Below are 20,963 nucleotides of genomic sequence, written 5' to 3' on the forward strand. Positions count from 1 at the left end.
ATCAGTCTGCTTAGTACTTTTTCTGCTTCATTCGGAGAGCTAAAAACGTAAAATATAATAATTTTTGTAATAGCAACTGTGATTTACCAAGCTGTCCTCTTCCAAGTCATACAGCCAAATAACCAAGCTATCTATGTAGTCCCAGCTGACACTGTTCCAGTGAATGTTGGGGTGTGACTCCCAGAAGTCATTTAATATAATATATTCACTCATATATACACTTATAAAGTCTAACACCCCTGAGATCTTGCTATATTTGGATGCAGATAAAGCATTTGACATGGTTGAATGGGACTACCTATTCGCCACATTGCACAGATTTGGGTTTGGCCCAAACATTATGTGCATGGATCAAATTACACTATACTAGACCACAACTCTAATTGTATTAACAACATTATTTTGGACTACTTCAAACGAGAATGCGGTACTTGACAAGGATATCCCCTTTCACCATTTCTCTTTGCAACCACCATTGAGACATTGGCTGTTTATTTTCTAAATGCTTCAGAGATAAAGGGCAATTTCAGAAAAGGACTTGAACAGAAAATATCATTATATGCAGATGATATGGTACTGTATGTATCTGACCCACAAAATTCCATGGCAGCCATCCTAAAAGCACTAGCAAATTTTCAAAATATGGACTCAAAAATTAATTTGAATTAAAGTGTGTTTTTTTTTTCTAGTGAACTCTTTACCACACAATACTAGATGGGACACCTTCCCATTTACCTTAGTAGATAAGTTTAAATATCTAGGGGTAAATACTACAAGTAAATATAAAGCTATTTTTCAACAATATTTTGCTGTCTGCATGGAAAAAATCAAACAAGATGTGAATAGATGATCCACCCTCCATCTCACATTAGCAGAGAGAATCAACATTAAGATGACCATACTTCCCAAGGTTCTTTTCCTATTTCAAAGCATCTGTATATACATTAACAAATAATTTTTTTTAAGAAATTAGTTTCAATCATAGCCTCATTTATTTGGAATTCTAAACATCCACGCATCCAAAGGGCCATTCTACAATGACCTAAAGCAGAAGATGGGACTTTCAATTACTGGGTGGCAATAAAGACATGGGGCCTCATGCATAATGCTGTGTGTGGAATTTACACTAAAACATGGCATATGGACAAAAGTGGAAATGTGCATACACACAAAAATTCAGATGCACAAAACCGTGCGTAAGCCAACTTCCACGCATTTCAGCTGTAGCAGTAGAGGTGTGGAGCCACCTCTAACACCCTCAGGTACCACTCTAGACACCAGGTGAAAGTATAAGCACTATTCTTTTTATTATTATAATGTGCACAAAGCACCCTCCACTCCACACTCATAAACACAATAAACTCTTCTCTATAAATCACCAATCCTCCTCGCCCAGACACGTCGCCACCCTACCTCCCAGCTCAGCTCTGTGTTCTGGGCTTCCCATAGTCCTTTTATAGCCCCTGACCCGGAAGTGGTTCCTGGCACATCCCACAAGTCCGTTTCCTTCCGGGTCAGGGCAAACAGTCCTCTTCTTCATCCCGGGAGCACGTCGCTTCCTCCAGTCACGTGACTGTGACGCACTCCCGGGTTATAGGGCACGCAAGAGCCCACTAGCCCCCCTACAGCGACTCCCGGTGGCCCCCAAGGTATCCAGCAGGGCTGTGTGTATAAACTACAGAGTCCATGAGGCCCTGCTGGAAGTCGGGGCACCATCCTGCTGTCCGGAGGGCTCCTCCTAGCGGCCTGGGGGGTGGCGACCAGAGTCCATCGCCGGTCGTCCATCACACAGCTCTGTAAAATTCTGGTCAGCGTGAAAAGAAACGCATGTTCACGTTCACGTGCCTGCCCTCCCAACTTGACTTCTCCCATAACTTCGCATATTTTTAATATGCAAATCAATATAAATGTCACCTTCCGTTTAGTGTTTGGTTAAAAGACAATGGCAAAAGCATGTGGGGGGGAAAAAAAACTTCAGCGAATGTGAAGTGGTAGCAAGGAAAACCTTACTATGTGTTGGATTAAGCAGTGGTATAAACAACAAAAGGAAGTTGATTGAGTGATGCAGAGTGGTGGAGAAACTCAAAACTTCAAGTTTGGAAAGTCACACAGTGCCCGAAATAAAAAAAGAAGTGGTCAGATATCAAAGTCGTTGTGAAAAGTTGAGTTGTGACCCACCAATTTAGGTGGAGCTTTAAGACGGAGAAACTCTTCTCTCTTGCACCTTTACATGACAGCCACACTTTTTCACCCTCCCCACCATACACAGTATTTGATGCTTGGAAAATGTTTGGGATTAAAACATTTAGAGACTTGTACATATATAATGTTTTTGCATCCTGTGAGCAATTAAGCTTCAAATTTAACTTGTCATCAACACAATTTTTCTACTACTTTCAAGCCAGAAACTTTGCTAAACTGAACCTGCCCAATTTTCCTCACCTTCCACCTCCTTTCTATTCCAGAAGAAATATTGATCAGTCTTCAAGAATCGAATAGCATCCATTTATAAAAATGTTTTAAAGTCCCTTCCTTTCAAAGATCCCAGGGCACAATATCCAAATAGTAACCTTTTTCCTCAGTGCAGAGTTTCCACTTGCGTAAATACAAGTGGCACTAGTGGATTTTTGGATTATAATATTGTAACTAGATGAACTACTGAGTCAAATGAGTTTATTATTGATCATGTGTTAGTGTTAAAGAGCTTTCAGTAGTCCTTTAACTTAATGTGTGTCCACTATGTAGAAATAAACTTTCTATCTGAGGATGATTCATTTTATGTAAAAAAAGTTCTGGTAAATGTTTCTTTCAAACTGCTTGACATTGAAGCTTGATTTTGTGATGTATGCTGTTTGGCTAAAGTGGGTGTCTCCATTGTCATTCAGCCTGTTTGCTCTGTACTTTTCTGTGTCTTTTTACTGTTGAAGGTTTACATTCAGATTATTGCATGTGTTTGTTTGCAGGTCTCCAAGCTGATGGGCAGAATATTGTCTTCACAGATGGGGAGTACATTAATCAAATTGCAGCTTGCCGAGATGTAAGAATTTGCCAAAAACAAAGTTTGTGATCCATTAAATGCTATTTGTTTCAGAGCTAAAGAAGTTCTTTTTAAAAGACTACAGTTTCTTTTTCAAAATGTGATAGGAAACAGTCTAGTCAAGTAAAATTCAATTCATAAACTATGGTAACTCGTATATGAAAATAAAAATTTATATGTAAAAATGTCTTAGCTTCACTTAATTTCTGTGCATTTAATTTAACATTCACACAGATTTTTTTTTTTAAATGGATGCCTTTTTTAAATGTAGGTTATGATGCCAGGTATAGTTCCAAGATTGCTGACTGATTCCACTGACTTGTTTGAAATTAAGCTCCTTGTAGCAAATGTTTCTGTGGTTTCATTCAAGTTACTGTTTTTTAAAATTCATTCTCTGTACCTTATATAAAGAAATCTTTAGAAAACTTGAATCTTTTTAGTTTTCTGGTGAAATTAATATGTTCGTTGATTAGCATGATAAAATTGTTCCTTGACAAGTTGGAGTGTACCCACCATACTCATTAAATTTACCATTGTTTTATTCTGTAAATGTCCAATTTAAAATCATTTAAAATGTTTACATGATGTATTTTTAATCTTTGCAAGTAATCTGTAGAAAATAAACATGTCATGTTAGACTGACAGAGCAGTAGTTGGATTATGTGATACTTCAGTTTTCTTGAAATGCATGGTTAGAGTTCTGTATCCATCACTTTCTTTTTGAATTGGGGAAGATACAGTTCTACTTCAGGTGCTCCCATATGCAATAAACAGGCATTTAGTTAATCTGCGAAATTGGCAATACTAGGTTAGTGTGCTGTGATAGCCTACTGTCCTACCTTGAGCATAGCATTACTTAGGGAGACTTTGGCTCTCTAATGTAGAAGCCAGTCCAGAAAAAGTGATTGAAGGATGAATACAGTGGGTGTAAACTTTTATTTAGCTTTATTGTCTGTTTTCCCATTGCAAAATAACTGAAATGTTTATGAAGATAGATTTTTTTGATATGTGTTACATATTTTCAAGATTGTGATATGTATTGTAAGTACATTACAAAATTCTCCTTTGGTTGGTATGCTTTCCGTTTCATATGCAAGCCTGGTATAACAAACTTGGTTGACATCTGTTTCTCTTTCTTTATTTGTAGGATGGTTTTGTTGTTCGAATCTATGCAACAAGTACTGAGCCAACACTTCAGCAAGAACTACAGTTAAAGTTGGCACGAAAGTGCCTCCACGCATGTGGCATTTCCTTGTTTGATCTGGAGAAAGATCTTCATATTATTAGTAAGAGCAGTTCAAGTTTTGTGTCTTGTAATTTGTTTGGAAATGTTGTGATTATATTTTTCAGATGACTTTATCCAACGTGATCTTCAGGTCACAAATGTGCATTTATTTGCTATGCTGCACACTTGTGAGACCAACCTCATTCTCAGTTTCCACCCCTGAAAGGATTTAAAATTGAAAGCCTTAGTTCCTTACCAGAGGCAGGCTGCATCCTGCTTGGACCAATCTAAAGAAGAGTAGACTGCACACTACTGGGACCAATCATTTTCTCAGTTTTCCCTCCCTGTAAGGGCTAAACCTAAAGAACATAATAATGGCTGAGACCAGTTTTGCTTTGTTTCCCTCACTGCAAGGGATGATCCTTTAAATACCCTAATAAAGGTCATGAGAGCCTACTTCAGCAGGGATCACAGACCTAATCCTGCTCAATTACAACCCCTAAAAGAATTGTAATTGAGGAGCAAAGCTCATTATATTACTGAACATCTTTACAGTTATGACCTTGTTTAGGAACCTACAGAACCTGGAGAAGAATTTTAATCCCTCTTCTTACCCTCTGAACCTCCAATGTTTGGAAATGTCAGTAAACAACAAGGAAGTATCAATGAGATAACAACAGACTTTACTTCAAATCTGATTTGTAGAGAAACCAGGCATATCAAACACTTCCTTTTTTCAAACTAATTTTGGATAACTGTTTCATTGTTTCACTGGATTACAGCATTTATCTTAGAGTATGTGTTTTTTTTTCTCATTTGCATTGTATTTAGACTCTGTACTTCAATTTACTGTGTCCACCTTATGTGACAGTAAATCTGAGGTAAACTGATAACACTTTTTTTTTTTATCTATGCATATAGTTGCATTTTTGAAAAATGACAACACTGTTGTCCACTTACATATTGTTATTAAGTTTGCAATACCAGTCAATGACTAGTGCTTATTTAGAGAATAAAGGAAAAAGAAAAAAAAACACAAGTTAGCTGATGGAGCCAAGCTGTGATAGAACAGAGTGAAACACAGTTTTTTCTATATTTGACAGAGATGTTTTTCAGAATGTGATAAGAAGAGTATAGGATGATGTTTTTGGGTGATTAAAAATAATTAGTAATTTTTTTTGGTTGATAAGCGTTTATGCAGACCCACTATATACCAAGATAGACCTAATTTTAGGCTTTGTTGCTAAGGGAGAGTTGACCAACACACAGACCTCATCAAAGATTGCATAGTATATTCATCAGTAAGCAGCTTAAATGAACTAATAATATTAGCAAAAAAAAAATACAAATATTTTTACAGAAAAGTTCTTTGTTACATAGCACTTCTGGTACATCCAGTTAAGCAATGTTACTATAACTGAGTTCCAGGCAAATTTCCCAGGCAAAGCTGGGTCACACAGCTACTGTTGTAAAGACTTACTTAGACAAGGTTATTCTCAAATTTTACGATTTCTCTGTCCTTAAGTAAATTCCTGTAGTCATTTATTATTCAAAATAAACAAGAGAGTGGACAAACAGACAGTAACCTTGAGATGATCCAGTGAATGAAATGAGGTCTTCAGAAAAACATCAACTTTCACTCTGTTCTTTTAGTTAAAGGAGAAGTTTGGAATTTTTCAAGTTGAAGATACTTCCTCACAGTAGACAATTTTAGACATTTTAAGATGCAAAAACAGGCAGATATTTCTTAACTTTAAAAAGAAAAAACTTACTTTAAAGCACAATTTTATGTGGCAAATTATTATATACTATAATTATGAAGAAAAAAATTGAAAAACACCAGATTTATCTTTTAAGAAGTTCACAGTCCAGCCTACCAAGTTAGGGTCCAAACAGAATTTAAAAATCAGTTTTTCAAATAAAATGTGAGGCTGCATTATATTAAAAGTAGAAGAAAAAAAATCAATAAATAGTAACATTGCATGGGCCTTCTAAATGCACATACAGCAGATTCACAAGCTGGGGCATCTTCCATCAAACCTACACTCAGTGTGCTGTGCTTGCAAATTGGTAAGGATCCAGATTGGCCTAATCTCAAAGCATTTCATTATGCATAGTGTTAGGGCTACTAATCTAAAGTCATTTAAGATTCTTGGATGTTTATTTTAGGCAAGTCTGATAATGTCTGTATGTTTCCAGAGTTTGGGTAACTGTCATAAATCCATAGGCACCTGAAGTATTAAATGGAATATTGGGCAGATTTGCTCTGCATCCATTTATTCAGTTTAGTCTATAGTTTTATTTTAGTTTGTTGAAGAACCCTTTTGATGTGTGATGAGTTGTACAGGTAACATCATTATAAAAATTACTCAGTATTTTTGTTTAGTGAACATTGGTTGTAATTGCCCAAAAATAAATTCACTGTGTCAGGAGACGGTGATTCAATCCTCTGTATCATTCTGGAGAAATTGTCAGCTTCTTCACTTGCTCTCATTTTTGGGTGAATATGGATGGTAGTAATTAAAATGTGTGGAATCTCTCTCAGAAAATAAGTGGGGCACTGTGAGACAGACAGAAGTTCAATATCCTTAGTGCATACCTTTTCTCTAACCATCACAGATTTACATAAAAAAAACAATGGTGTAAAAGAAGACAGCCCCACTGTGTGACATACAATATGAATATAGATATTCATATATGAATATGAAGACAGTCTTTTTTCCAAAAGAATAGGTGCACCAAATCTATTAATCAACACGTTTGTCATCACAATAATTTTCATTTATCCAAGTTTCTGTACATGCAATGATATGTGCATTTCTGTTATTGGGCTGAAAGTGCACATATGCTTGAAGTTCATCAATTTTTTTCCTTGCATAAACATTTCCCATTATAAATGGTGGTGCTAGAGTTTGTAAGTTCCACAGTTTTTTCAGTCACTCTCATATACCTCCTCTTTTTTCTTTTTATGTTGTTTTCTGATATGACCACTTGCACAGGTTTCCTAAAAAATAGGAAAATTCATTTTCCTATTGCATGTTATTCTTACAGTCCAAAAAGTTAGAAAATATGTGAACATTGTTCATACTCAAATGCAGTGATGCATTTTGTAAGCGTACAATATTTCAGACAATGCCAATGTCCCAACAACTGCAAGTAAATCATGTTGTAATAAATGTCATCATTGAATATGCACTATCCATATGTATGTTTCACATGTGTGCATTCATGCTATTGTTCTAGTGATTCATTACTTGCTCACCGTGTTTAAAAAGAAAACAATCAAAAATTTTAACTCTGAAATGCAGTCTACATTATAAGGTTAAAGTAATGCACAGATTTAAAGCATTTCTCACAGTGTTCTGCCTTTTGCTATGTACAGATCACCAAGCAGAAACAGTGGTTACCTCATCATATGACAGGATTATATTGTTTGTATCATAAAATTGGCAAAATACAGGTTATTTATAAGTGAATTAAAGATTTGCGTTTAACAAAAAATAAAACAAGCAGATATCAAACTTTGGCTTATTGATAAAAAATCACATGTTTACACATGTAAATGTTTTTTGCATTTTCATCACTAAATATATAAGATTTAAAAGATGAATATACTTTAATATTAAATTTGATACATTATAAGAAATGTAGCACCTAATTTGTAAAAGTGACGCTCCAGTTACAATTTATGCTGTAGGGGAAGTGTGCTTGTGCAGTATTTCATGAGCTATGTTATTAATTATTGAATTCCTTTCTTTTGACTAATTTTTAGCGCAGTTTTGGTTCAGTTCAATTATAATTGTTACATGTTTAGTAGAGCTTTGACCCTTTTAATTGCAATGTTATGTGTGTATTTCACTAAACACACTTTCATTTCTTATGTTTATGAATTTTAATAAAGTGTGTTCCTGTAGTGATACAATTTGTTTTTCTTAAATTAATTGCAAATCCCTTATGCTAGGTACTGGGTTTGATGAGGAGGCTGCAATCTTGGGAGCTGGGAGAGAATTTGCACTCATGAAAACTGCCAATGGAAAGGTATAGTGTTTAAATTCCTTTTGGCTACTAATCTTTAACTGATGCTACACAATTTTCAACTAAATTCTTACAAGAATATAAAAGTAACAAGAGTATTAACACTTCCTTTCTGGTATAACTACATTACAGAAGGTGTTTTATTCACCTCTTAAGACATTTTAAGCATTTTGCAACAAGGAACATATGACTGAAAAGCCAGTTTGTGCATCTTGAGTTTGTTGTGAATAAATAAATGATACAGTTTGTTGATGAACTTTTATGTTCAGTAATTATTCTGAACATCTAATTATTCTGAACATCATATATAAATATAAAATTCTTGGGACAAGGCTTTTTCAGAGAGAAACTTTAAGTCGGAGACTTGTAGATCGTCTAATTCATGTTGCCATCAGGCAAAAGTAGTGTTTCTTCCCAATGAAGAGGCATATCCACGAGAATTAAAAGATTTGGTGTTTGGTGATAGTGAAATCCACATATGCGAGTGGCAGAGATGCATAGTGGCTGGCGAGCCCACGGTCCACTCACTTCTCATTCGTGTGAATGCTATTGTCAGACATAGCATTTCAAAAAAAGAACATCATACCAACAGACAAACATGGTGGTGGTATTGTGATGGTCTGGGGCTGCTTTGCTGCTTCAGGATCTGGATGACTTGCTGTGACTGAGGGAACCATGAATTCTCTACCAAAAAAAATTCTGAAGGAGAATGTCTGGCCATCAATTTGTGACCTCAAGCTGAAGCGCACTTGGGTTCTCTAGCAGGACAATGATCCAAAACACACCAGCAAGTCCACCTCCAAATGGCTTAAAAAAAAAAAAAAAAAAAAAAAAAAGAAGGTTTTGGAGTGGCTTAGTCCAAAGTCCGGATTTGGATCCAATTGAGAAGCTGTGGTATGACCTTAAAAAAGAGGTTCATGCTCGGACACCCTCCATTGTGGCTGAATTGAAACAATTCTGCAAAGAAGGGTGAGCCAAAATTCCTCCACAGCAATGTGAAAATCTCATTGCCAGTTATCGCAAACGCTTGATTGCAGTTGTTGCTGCTAATGGTGGCACAACCAGTTATTAGGTTTATGGGGCAATTACTTTTTTACATAGGGCCATGTAGGTTTGGATAGTTTTTTTCCTTAATAAATCAGTTTAAAAACAGCATTTTGTCTAATATTTAAATTTGATGATCTGGAACATTTAAGAGTGACAAACATGCAAAAAAAAAAAAAAAAAAAAAAAGAAATCAGGAAGGGGGCAAATACTTTTTCACAGCACTGCGTGAAAGTGTGTATTTTGCCATTACACTGCCAAATTTCCTTGCTAGCCTTTGGTAGGTCAATGAACTAATGTTGTTTTACTCTTATATTAATCCTTATGTTAGAATGAATTAGAAGAATGTGTGTTCCATCAGTCCATTTTCATGTTTGTCCAGTTACCTAATATGTATTTTTGTAGCCCACTGCAGTTGCAATCTCTTTTTTTTAAACTGAAGAATGTGATGTTTTTGGGTTATTACCAGCTATTCATGATCAGATATGGCTGTTTCACCAACTGTTGGCAGAATAAGTGTGGCCTGTCTTTATCTTGTCGTGCTGGTTTGAACCATTTCATCAACAGTCTGTTGTTCTGACCATCAGATTATTGTTTACTGGATATTTTTGAATAGTGGCCTATCCTCAGTACATCTGTGACACTGTCATACCAAAAGCCCACATCAGGAATGCTGTTGTTGACTAAGATATGTAGATAAGTCTGATATCAGCTTGTTTCCTCTTCTTTTTATGCTTTCCCTTTCTCTCTCCAATCTCCAGACCCGTCTACCTTCCTAATTTAAATAGTGTTTTATACGCATATGACAGTGTTACTGATTAAAGAGTCATGTAAGTGGGAGGGACTTGGTATCTAATAAAATATTTACTCACCGTATTAGGCTTTTTTATTGAAATATTTGACTTTTGATTGTGTACACAATAAATTGTTTTAATCTAAATATTTATCATTTTAACATTTGCTTTAATTTTATGTTCAGTAATGTGTGTTTTGTTTGTGCTTCCCTACATAGATCTACTATACTGGCAAATATCAGAGCCTGGGAATCAAACAGGGTGGTCCCTCTGCAGGGAAATGGGTTGAACTGCCCATCACCAAATCTCCAAAAATTGTTCAGTTTTCTGTTGGCCATGATGGTTCACATTCTTTGCTAGTAGCGGAGGATGGAAGTGTCTTCTTTACTGGCTCTGCAAGCAAGGGGGAAGATGGTGAATCAAGTATGAAGCTTTGGCTTATCTTTGACTGATTTATTAGTTTTTTAGTCGTATATACTATATAATAATTTATTGTTATACCTTTTTAAATAAACACATTCAAATAAAAGCGATAGTGTACTCTACAAATTATTTTTCTGTTCCTTAGCCTTCTCTTCATTTCTTTTAATATCATCCACCACTATTTACATTAGTGTCATGTTTTTGATTTTTTTTTTCCACTGCACCTTTTCATCCAGTTGTACTTTGCATTTCATATCACATGCCTAAAATCACCCTGACACTTTCACTTAACCACACAGCTACCTATATACTAGTCTTATCATTAAACTTAACCACACACTTTACTACACGGTTACCTATACACTAGTCTATCATTAAATGGACCTGTCATTCCCTTCTATATGTACAACTCCTTTATCCGTTAGGGATTCTCTGGAGATTTTTTTTATTTATTTTTTTATTTTTTAAAAAGACTGACACTGGTCACTACTACTTTGTCACTATTTTCTGATTGAAATATTGTCCTGTGTGATGAGCCATGCTTAAGCTTCCTGTGCTGAGGCTAAGGATCTGCACTGGTACCTGGAAGGTTGCCAATTCCAGGGGTGTGTACATAGGGCAGGGACGTAATCAGTGCGAGCGTATGACCCACACTTACTGGGAATTCCTGAATTCCTCGTTCGTGGGGAACAATTGCAAGCCCCGGTCCCCATCACGAATTGGGTTCAACGGCTTACCCACGCCTGTCGGCGCTGGGTAGACACACGTCAATCCATTCAGTGTAGCGCGCATCCACTATCAGACATCCAAGGGCATCACAGACCTTTTAATGCTCAATCTCACGTGGCTAAAAGCCACTTGTCCCTCTAAGAAGTTGGACGCCGACCGCTTGGAGATCGCATAACTATTTAGCAGTAGGGAGTCTCATTTGTTTTCGGAATTAACCAGACAAATCGCTCCACCAACTAAGAACGGCCATGCACCACCATCCACAGAATCGAGTAAGAGCTATCAATCTGTCAATCCTTTCCGTGTACGGCTGGGTGAGGTTTCCCGTGTTGAGTCAAAATAAGCAAAATTTGTGTGTGGTGAGTTGTTGTGTCCGGGCTCATGAGCAGGCACTGTGAATGCCTTGAGAGCATGGGTGGACGCGTGCTGGGGAATAATGAGTATCTATATATCTTCTTAGATGTAGAAAGTGTCTGATGTGGTGTTTGGTGAATTGTTGCAGTTTGTGAGTTAGCAGTTGTGATGGTTTTACACTCCAGTACATTGCGGTGAACGCTGGTAACAGTCAGGCGTTCTCGTCTCATGCTCTTAGAGTTGGTGGGCGTGTCTCTGTATCGGTTCAAGTTGTTGGGTGGTGCTCTGTCGTTTGTATCCCATGGTCGGATGACTTGGTGGATTATATATAGAAATGCAGCCGAAACCGAAAAGAATAATGAAAAGTTAACGTGGCTCAGTGGTGCATGTGTACTGTAGCAGAGACGAAAGCGAGTTGGTGAGTTGTTGCATCCGGGCACATGAGCAGGCACTGTGAATGCCTTGAGAGCGTGGGTAGACGTGTGCTCGAGTTGGTGGGCTGGGCTTTGTGAGTTGACTGACATGGCTATTTTTTTACGTATCCCATGGTTGTCTTCCGGCAGTGTGAATGCCTCGAGAGACAGGGTGTCCTTGTTTGGTGAGTTGTTGCAGTTTGTGAGTTAAAAGCTGCGATGGTTTTACACGCGTAACGGTCAGGCGGGCAGGCGTTCTCGTCCCATGGTCTTAGAGTTGGTGGGCGTGGCTCTGTGAGTTGTCGGCGTATCCCATCGTCTTAGCGTTGGTGGGCAGGTCTCTGTGAGTTGGTGGGCATGGCTATATTGTGCGTATCCCATGGTTGTCTTGCCTGTATGTATCCCATGGTTGTCTTGCCTGTTCTTTCGGCTTAGTGAATTATATATATAGATACTGAGGACCTGAGCAAGAATCCAACCTAATCGGCATGTTTCATATTTATAACTTGATTTGATGTTTCATAAATGTTTAATTTTGCTACCTCAAAGTAAAGTTAGTCTGAGAAGAAATATATATATATATTTTAATGCTTTTGTTCACTGAAATTTATTTCTTGACTATTCAAAGCCAAGTTTCTACTGAGCATTTTTTCCTTTGATGCTTGTTCTTAGCCAAGAGCCGAAGACAACCAAAGCCTTACAAACCCAAGAAAATTATTAAAATGGAAGGAAAAAATTGCAGTTTACACTGCATGTAACAACGGAAGCAGCAGCATTGTAACAAAGGATGGAGAGCTTTACATGTTCGGAAAAGATGCTGTTTACAGTGATAGCTCTTGTAAGTCAGTGTTTTGAAAAATGTACATCTGATTTTAGTTTGAAATTAGCTACCATTCTGTTTTTGATAATTTGTTTCATTCTTGTAGGCAAGGTTACAGATCTGAAAGGACACTTTGTTACTCATGTAGCAATGGGAAAAGCTCATACATGTGTCCTCACCAAGGATGGAGAGTTGTGGACATTTGGTGTTAACAATAAAGGACAGTGTGGTCGAGATACAGGATCTATGAACCAGGCAGGAAAAGGTTAGTATCTCATATAATGTACTGGTTTAACCTAGAGATTATCATGTTGGATGATACCTTTCTGTGGAAAAGTTTCTCATTGTAGTTGGCAGCAGTAACTGTAATGGCTGGATTGCACACTTGTCATTGCTTTGTAAACTGTAGCTTGTTGATATTCTGTATATTATAAAAAAAATTAAAACATTTAAATGATAAAAGTACGTCCGAATTACAGAAATCTACTCACTCTTATGATATTTTATGGACTATAAATTTTGATTTTAGCAAAGATGTAAAATTTAGTACAGGCTTTAGTGGAGGACCATAGTATAATTTTTTTAAGAGTCAAAGTTTAGTAGAAATACCCAAGCTACTTCAGTTGACACTAAGGTCGTTGCATCTGTCAGATGGCTGTTCCATGTTAGAGATTCATCCAATAATATATTTCACATAATTGTGGATGTCATTTGCCTAAGTAGGTACCATGAGTAAACTTTAGTGAATTAGCACCAGGGCACTATGTATACATGTTATAAAGAATCTGTCCATGTGGATGCCAGAAAGAGTCTGAAGGAAGCTTGGTTCACCTTTAAAACAACTGAATGTATACAGCTGGAGAGGTAAGTTGACATACAGTATATTAATAGTAGTAGTCACGGGCCCCGCCATGCATAATGGCCCCTTTAGAAAGAATATCTTCAGCAAACAATATACAGTATATAATGAATACAGTAATCCCTCCTCCATCGCGGGGGTTGCGTTCCAGAGCCACCCGCGAAATAAGAAAATCCGCGAAGTAGAAACCATGTGTTTATATGGTTATTTTTATATTGTCATGCTTGGGTCACAGATTTGCGCAGAAACACAGGAGGTTGTAGAGAGACAGGAACGTTATTCAAACACTACAAACAAACACTTGTCTCTTTTTCAAAAGTTAAAAATGTGCTCCATGACAAGACAGAGGTGACAGTTCAGTCTCACAATTAAAAGAATGCAAACATATCTTCCTCTTCAAAGGAGAAAACAAATCAATAGGGCTGTTTACTTTTAAGTATGCGAAGCACCGCGGCACAAAGCTGTTGAAGGCGGCAGCTCACACTCCCTCCGTCAGGGGCAGAGAGAGAGAGAGACAGATAAAAAAATCAATACGTGCCCTTCGTGCTTTTAAGTATGCGAAGCACCGTGCTGCATGTCGCTTCACGAAGCAGCTGCACAGAAGGTAGCCAACGTGAAGATAATTCAGCATTTTTAGACGAGCGTCCGTATCGTGTAGGTGTGCGAACAGCCCCCCTGCTCAATCCCCCTACGTCAGGATCAGAAAAAGTCAGCGCGAGAGAGAGAGAAAAGTAAGCTGGGTAGCTTCTCAGCCATCTGCCAATAGCGTCCCTTGTATGAAATCAACTGGGCAAACCAACTGAGGAAGCATGTACCAGAAATTAAAAGACCCATTGTCCTCAGAAAGCCGCGAACCAGCAAAAAATCCGCGATATATATTTAAATATGCTTACATATAAAATCCGCGATGGAGTGAAGCCGCGAAAGGCGAAGCGCGATATAGCGAGGGATCACTGTAAATGTGTGTTGGGTAGTGCTGGGCGGTATGACCAAAATTCTATATCACGGTATTTTTCAAGATTGTACCGGTTTCACGGTATTCGACGGTATTTTTTTCCCATGCATGAGTTAATCACATTTTCCACTGCAATTACTGCAGTAGACTGGCTAAGAATAACCTATTCCACTGTCATGAGAATTGTACATTGTACAAAAAAACATTTTAATGTGTACATAAGTATTAATACAGGTTTGCATGGCTTCATAAAGTGATAGTTTTCAAAGGGGGGGGCACTAATGAAGAGAATCACACTGCATGACAGTTGCTGTCAAAATATAGAACCTTTTTATTGAACAAATTTTGCAAACCGCTTAAACTAAAACTTTCACAACAAATTGTCAACCATCCAAAGAGGCATTTAGTTGTAATTGCACTGAACATGTCTTAGAAAAGGAATAAATGGCAAATATTTTTTGTAAACCAACTACACTTTGTTAATGTTAACAATCTCTGCCCACTGACATGTTAAAGTGACTTTTTAAACAACTTTACCATCATTAAACTGCATAATATATAAACTAATAAATAATAACAATAAAGTAAATAATATTGCAACTTCCAGTAATAATACTATTACATCAAAACTTCAAGCCCAGGTACATTACACAATATTCACCAAACTAAAATAAAACAAGTGCAACTTGGAGATGACATGTTTACCAACTGAACCATCATTAAGGCAAATTGCATTAATATAGACCTTGCTTCAAGCTAAGCTATATATATATATATATATATATATATATATATATATATATATATATATATATATATATATATATATATATATATATAAATAAAACTGGGTCAAAAAAAACAAACAAAAAAATGGTCCGTTTTTAAATCCAGTTCGCCGTGTCTGTCTTCGTGGGCGCAATTGCTCGACCGCAGGGAGTTGATGAGGTGATTGGGGCAAGTCGCATCTGATCATTCTCTATTGCTTCGTCGGCTTAGTGTGGCGTGTGAATAAGGTGCTGAGCCCATGGACGGAGACGTATATTTATGGGCCGGCAGGATGGGGGAAGGAAAGAAGAAAAGATAGAACACAAGAAGGTTAAAGAAGGGAAAAGGCAGTCATGGGAGACGATCCAGACACCAGGAAGGAGAAGGCAGCACAAGCTGGGGCTCCGTGAGGGAGTGCAGGCTTAGGCGATCTAGGGGCTGGTTCACCCCACTGAGTAAGCGTGTGGAGTGGGGCGAGCGAAATGTAAGACCTCCAAATGGATCTGAGGAGTGACTGAGTGAGCACGAAGGAAGACGGGAGGTGTGCCGACCTCGGATGGTCTGGCTGCGCAGTGTGGCGGCAGCCAAAACAGGGGTTGGCAGAAAGCAGTTCGTGCTGCAAAGGCTCTGTCAGCAACGCCAGTGAAGGGTGAGCCGTGAAGACAGAAGGTGGTGTGCTGCGATCGGGCGAGGAGAGAGACTGCATTTTAACGGATATATTTATTATGGATTTTATCCCCACATTTCACTGGTTTTATGGATTTGCTATTTATTTGGGTACTGTATTTTTCTGAACACTGTCCAACGGACACTTTTGGTTTTACTTTGACTGTTTTTAACAAAAGCACTTGAGCACTTTCCAACATCCCCTGGCTTCAGTGAGATTTCTCAGCTCATCTCGGTCATAACTATCGACGGTGTTGGTTCAACAGACTCCCATGTGGGAAGAGGGAGTCTGTAGGGGACCGGCACCGTCACAGTATTACACAGTAACCAGATACATTACACAGTATTGAAAAATAAAATAAAACAAGTACAACTTGGCTTGCAGTATTATCCAGTAGTATAGAAACAGTATTCATACATTTCAACATAATGCTCCACATCCGACCTTTTAAAACCAGAGTATCTACAGATAACAGACACAGCACCTTTTTTCGTCAAAAGTTCTTCTGTGTTATCTTGTTCAACTTTATCGTCTGCTACAGCTTCAGTTTCAGAATGTTCCCTGTCCATTTTCACTGCTCAATACCTCCACTAACACATGTACTCTGTTGGATGCGTATTTTGCGGTGCACCAGTGAAAAAGGTTCCCCTTAAACAGTTTCAAGCTGCGCCATGTTCCAAATGTTGTTTAGGCTATTTAAACCAGTGTTCCGGTATAAAAAAAAATCCATATCATAACAAAAATAAAAAACGGTTTTTGGTATGAACCGGTATACCGTTGGGTGACATTAAAATGAATTATTAAAAGTTAATTCATTTAGTTGTTTGTTATTGATGTATAACACATACACTGTAGTCATTAGGGCTGCTAGCTTACAGAGTCCTAAGTTTGAATCCTTGCCCATGCTACGTTTGTTTTGGAGTTTGAATGTTCTCCCCATGACTGTGAGGTTTTTCTTGCACAGGCCAAAGATGTACATGTTACGTTAATTGGCAACTCTCAACTGACTCTGTGCCAGTGTGTGTGTGTGTGTGTGTGTGTTTGTGTGTGTTTGTGTGTGTGTGTGTGTGGTGTTTGAAGGACTGGCATCCTGTTCAGGGCTGGTTCTCACCTTGTACCAGACGCAAACAGGACAGACACAGTTTCTCTGTGTCCCTGAACTTGATAACCTGGTATGAAAATGGATAATTTTATTTTGTTACTCTTTTTTGTTTTGAGTTTGCATGTCACAATATGAACAAGTCAATGTTTTCTACTGATCTATTAGAAAAACTTTAATTTAGTGAGAGTATTTTAGTTACCATTCTACAGCATATTTTCATAATACTTTAAGTTACATAATAGAGTAAATTAATGTACATGCTCACAGAGCATCATCATATTACAGAGTTGCAACATTATAGACCAACTAGTCATTTAGCCCGTTACAATAACGGGCGCTAGAACAGTAGTGCATAAACATTAGTAGGAACAGTCTATATTAAATGGCAAGGGACTTTGACCTCATTCTTTTTGTTGGTCGTATTTTTCTTTCTTTCAGCCTTTCTTTTGTTGATGTTTACTTACTGAGCTGACCGTTCTTCGTGGGCTGCCGCCGTGTATTGTGTGTCTTCAATTTTCTGTGACGGTAATACTGGCTTGTACGTCCGTAATATACCTTTTAATTTTCTCTGGCGGTAATATGCCTTTAATCTCCTCTGACAGTAATACTGGCTTGTATGTGGCTCTAATATGCGTCACTGTATTGTGTACCTTTAATTTCCTCTCGCAGTAATACTGGTTTGTATTTCGTAAAACGCCTCTAACTTTCTCTGACAGTAATATCGCGCATCGCACCGTGCCCCGCACATGCACACTTCACCAGAAGCCCCACGCATTTACACTTTACCAGAAGACACACACACACAAACACCTGGACGCACAAAGGGATTTTATTAAAGAGGATGTTGTAATTGCTCCATTTAGATACTTTTTCTGGCTCATTTTCAGCTGTCTTCTTCATGAGTCAGTTGACTGTGGATGATGTAATGCTTTGGAAATCTCCTTAACCGCATTGTTAATGCACAGAGAGTAAGGATGATATCATTTTGCAGGGAAGCACAGCACAGTTTTGTCAATCCACAGTCTTTACTTTGTTAGTGCTGCATTTATCAGTAATGTAATTTCTCCTAATATATACACTTTTGCTAAGGTAACCATCACTATTGAAATTTGGCATGTGTCAGAAAAAGGTGTGACAGAGTTTTACTTTATACCAATTTTCATTAATAATTCATTAACAGGTATATTATATAAACCAAGTACATATGCATCTTGCTAATTTACCTGTTTTAAAACTAGTAAGTGTTTCTGATCCCCTCCTAATATCTGTTATTGGGGCATATATGTATGTATGTATGTATATGTGTTTGTATATATATATATATATATATATATATATATATATATATATATATATATATATATATATATATATATATATATATATATATATATATATATAAAATATACATTTTTTTGTCTGCAATTTTGTTGTATTTACATGCCAGTTTTGTGAAATAGTGTTGCTGAATTGGCGTGTGTGTGTGTGTGTGTGTGTGTGTCTGCCTTGCTGTGGGTTGTTACATTTTGGTAGCCTAATGTGAAAAGTTAACACCTTCCTACCTGTTGGGGATACCTGAAATCATAGTCAGAGTGAAATCTAAGGCCGGGTTTATACTTCACGCGATGCATGCTGCAGTGGACGCTCCTGCTACACAAGCATTTTACTGTTTATTCTTGCACGTGTACTTTCCACCAGGTGGCAGTGCGAGATATTATCACAGTGAGAACAGGTTCGGCTTCTCTGTGTTGTGAATTGCCTGGAACACCCATTAAATTCCGATGACACCTTACAATATCTCTGAAAAGTATGTTTAATGATTATATCCATCAATCCAGGGATTTGTCCATTCCAGCAAGCATTGGGCACAAGGCTGAAACAATCCCTGGACGGGCATCAGCTCATCGCAAGGTGAATACAAACACTCACGTACACACTAGCGTCATTTTAGTGTCACCAAATCTGCATATCTTTGGAAGAAAACCGGAGCACACTGTGGAAACTTAGAAGGAAAACATGTAAACTCCAGTTAGAGAATACCAGTGACGTGACTCCCTGCGAGACAGCAGTGCTACCGCTCTGCCACCGTGTCACCCCCATGTGTGTAATTATGAAGAGTATTCCTTATTTAAGCGAAATTAACAATTTATCTGTAAAATGTAACATACATACTTCATGAAAGTGATATCAAGTTTAAATCTTAGGATTCTAAATGTGCTGAGAGTTGGAATATCATACATTTAATGTGTTCTGTGTGGTGATTTATTTCTGTTTGCCGCTGCTGTCAGGTCCAGAAGAAGCCATAGAAAAAAAAGACGGCACAGAAGATGGTATGCGAGACTTTTAAAATAATATCGTGTCATTACGATTGGGAATATGCAACACTTGAATATAAAAGCACCACAAGTACATTTGTTATGTCGATATTTTGCTTCACCACATTGATCCATTCATCAAACATCGAAGCGCGCACGTCGATCTCATAGGATCCGCAAAGCGGCTTTTCGTCACATGTAGATAGTAACCAGAGACTCTGATGTCACATTCCAACTTTTAGCACCACTGTGCCCCCGACTTTTTGCTGGTACTGCAACTTGTGCATGCGTCATGTTAATTTCTGAGGACTTGCTCAGAGGATGCGTCAAATGAATGCTGGGAACGCGTGGCAGCCATGGTGCAGGCGCGTACGCGTTCTGAGCGTGAAATATAAACGAGCCCTAATTCCCTCCTTTATTCACTTTGTCCGCTCTCATGACTTACTATTTGAATGAAAGAAAAAAAAAACTTGGAATAAGCAGGTTTTTAATCATGATGATTTGTCTGCAGAGATGTATACACCAGTGTGTGTGTGTAATGAGTTTACTTCTCCTCTCTTCTCTCTTTCATTTGTTGTTTGGCAAATAGAATAGGTGCATTGCTGCATTACCCCTGTAAAGGAGTGTAGTTCTTACTTCATTTGTTTATTGTTTTGTTACACAAAACTTTCCGGTACTCATGCAAAAGTTTAAAAGGAATTTTTTGTTGCCCATGTCCGTTTAGAGGCTCTGTAGAGTATGCATAGGCCATGAATCTAATTAAATTTTAGCATGCGAAATTGCTGACACGTGTGTTTGCACGTGTCTGAAATTTGAGGAGGAGGTGGCGCATTGATTTAGTCCAGTATTTCAGCAATGCTCAGTCACAACAGACAGGTCAGAATGAAGAACAGGGGACAGAGGAAGATAAGTCTGCAGCTTCTTTCCCTGAGCAAACGTCAATAACAAAGAACATAATAAAAATAAACAAAGCACAGCAAAGTCTTGGCAAAACTTTTCGGAACAGCATACTATGTTGCTAAAATTGAACAGCCTTTGCAAACTTCAAGCAGGAAATGGCCTAGATATTGGTTTGTACTTATTACAATGATTGTGTATGCAGAAAATGTATTTTAGCATTAGCACACATGTCAAGGAACCAGATTGAAAAGGAAATACAAGAAAGCAAATTTTTATCAGTTCTCACAGATGGCGGCACAGACACTGGCATCATAGAACAAGTGTTGGTTCATGTCAGGTATGTGAAGTCTGCTTACATGATCAAAAGTCGGCCAGTAAAGAGCACAAATGCTGCAGGCGTTTTAGAAGCTATTGATGAAGCAGTGGACACCATAGGTATCAGTAAAGAGACATGGAAGGATAAAATAGTGTGTGCAATTTTTGATGGAGCTCCAGTGATGTTGGGCAAGAGAATGAGTAGCTG

At 37.8% G+C, this 20,963-nt stretch overlaps 1 protein-coding gene across 1 annotated transcript in view; it reads left to right on the forward strand.

Moving 5' to 3' along the window:
* mycbp2 (MYC binding protein 2) overlaps window positions 1-20,963 on the forward strand; it is a 412,376-nt gene that overhangs the window by 91,444 nt on the left and 299,969 nt on the right. The window contains 7 exon segments of the mRNA XM_051926880.1: window positions 2,964-3,037; window positions 4,185-4,323; window positions 8,224-8,300; window positions 10,354-10,558; window positions 12,727-12,785; window positions 12,787-12,892; window positions 12,981-13,136. Of these exon segments, the coding sequence (XP_051782840.1) occupies window positions 2,964-3,037; window positions 4,185-4,323; window positions 8,224-8,300; window positions 10,354-10,558; window positions 12,727-12,785; window positions 12,787-12,892; window positions 12,981-13,136 (816 nt within the window).

The sequence above is a fragment of the Erpetoichthys calabaricus genome, chromosome 4 (assembly GCF_900747795.2).
Source record: "Erpetoichthys calabaricus chromosome 4, fErpCal1.3, whole genome shotgun sequence".
Lineage (NCBI taxonomy): Eukaryota > Metazoa > Chordata > Cladistia > Polypteriformes > Polypteridae > Erpetoichthys > Erpetoichthys calabaricus.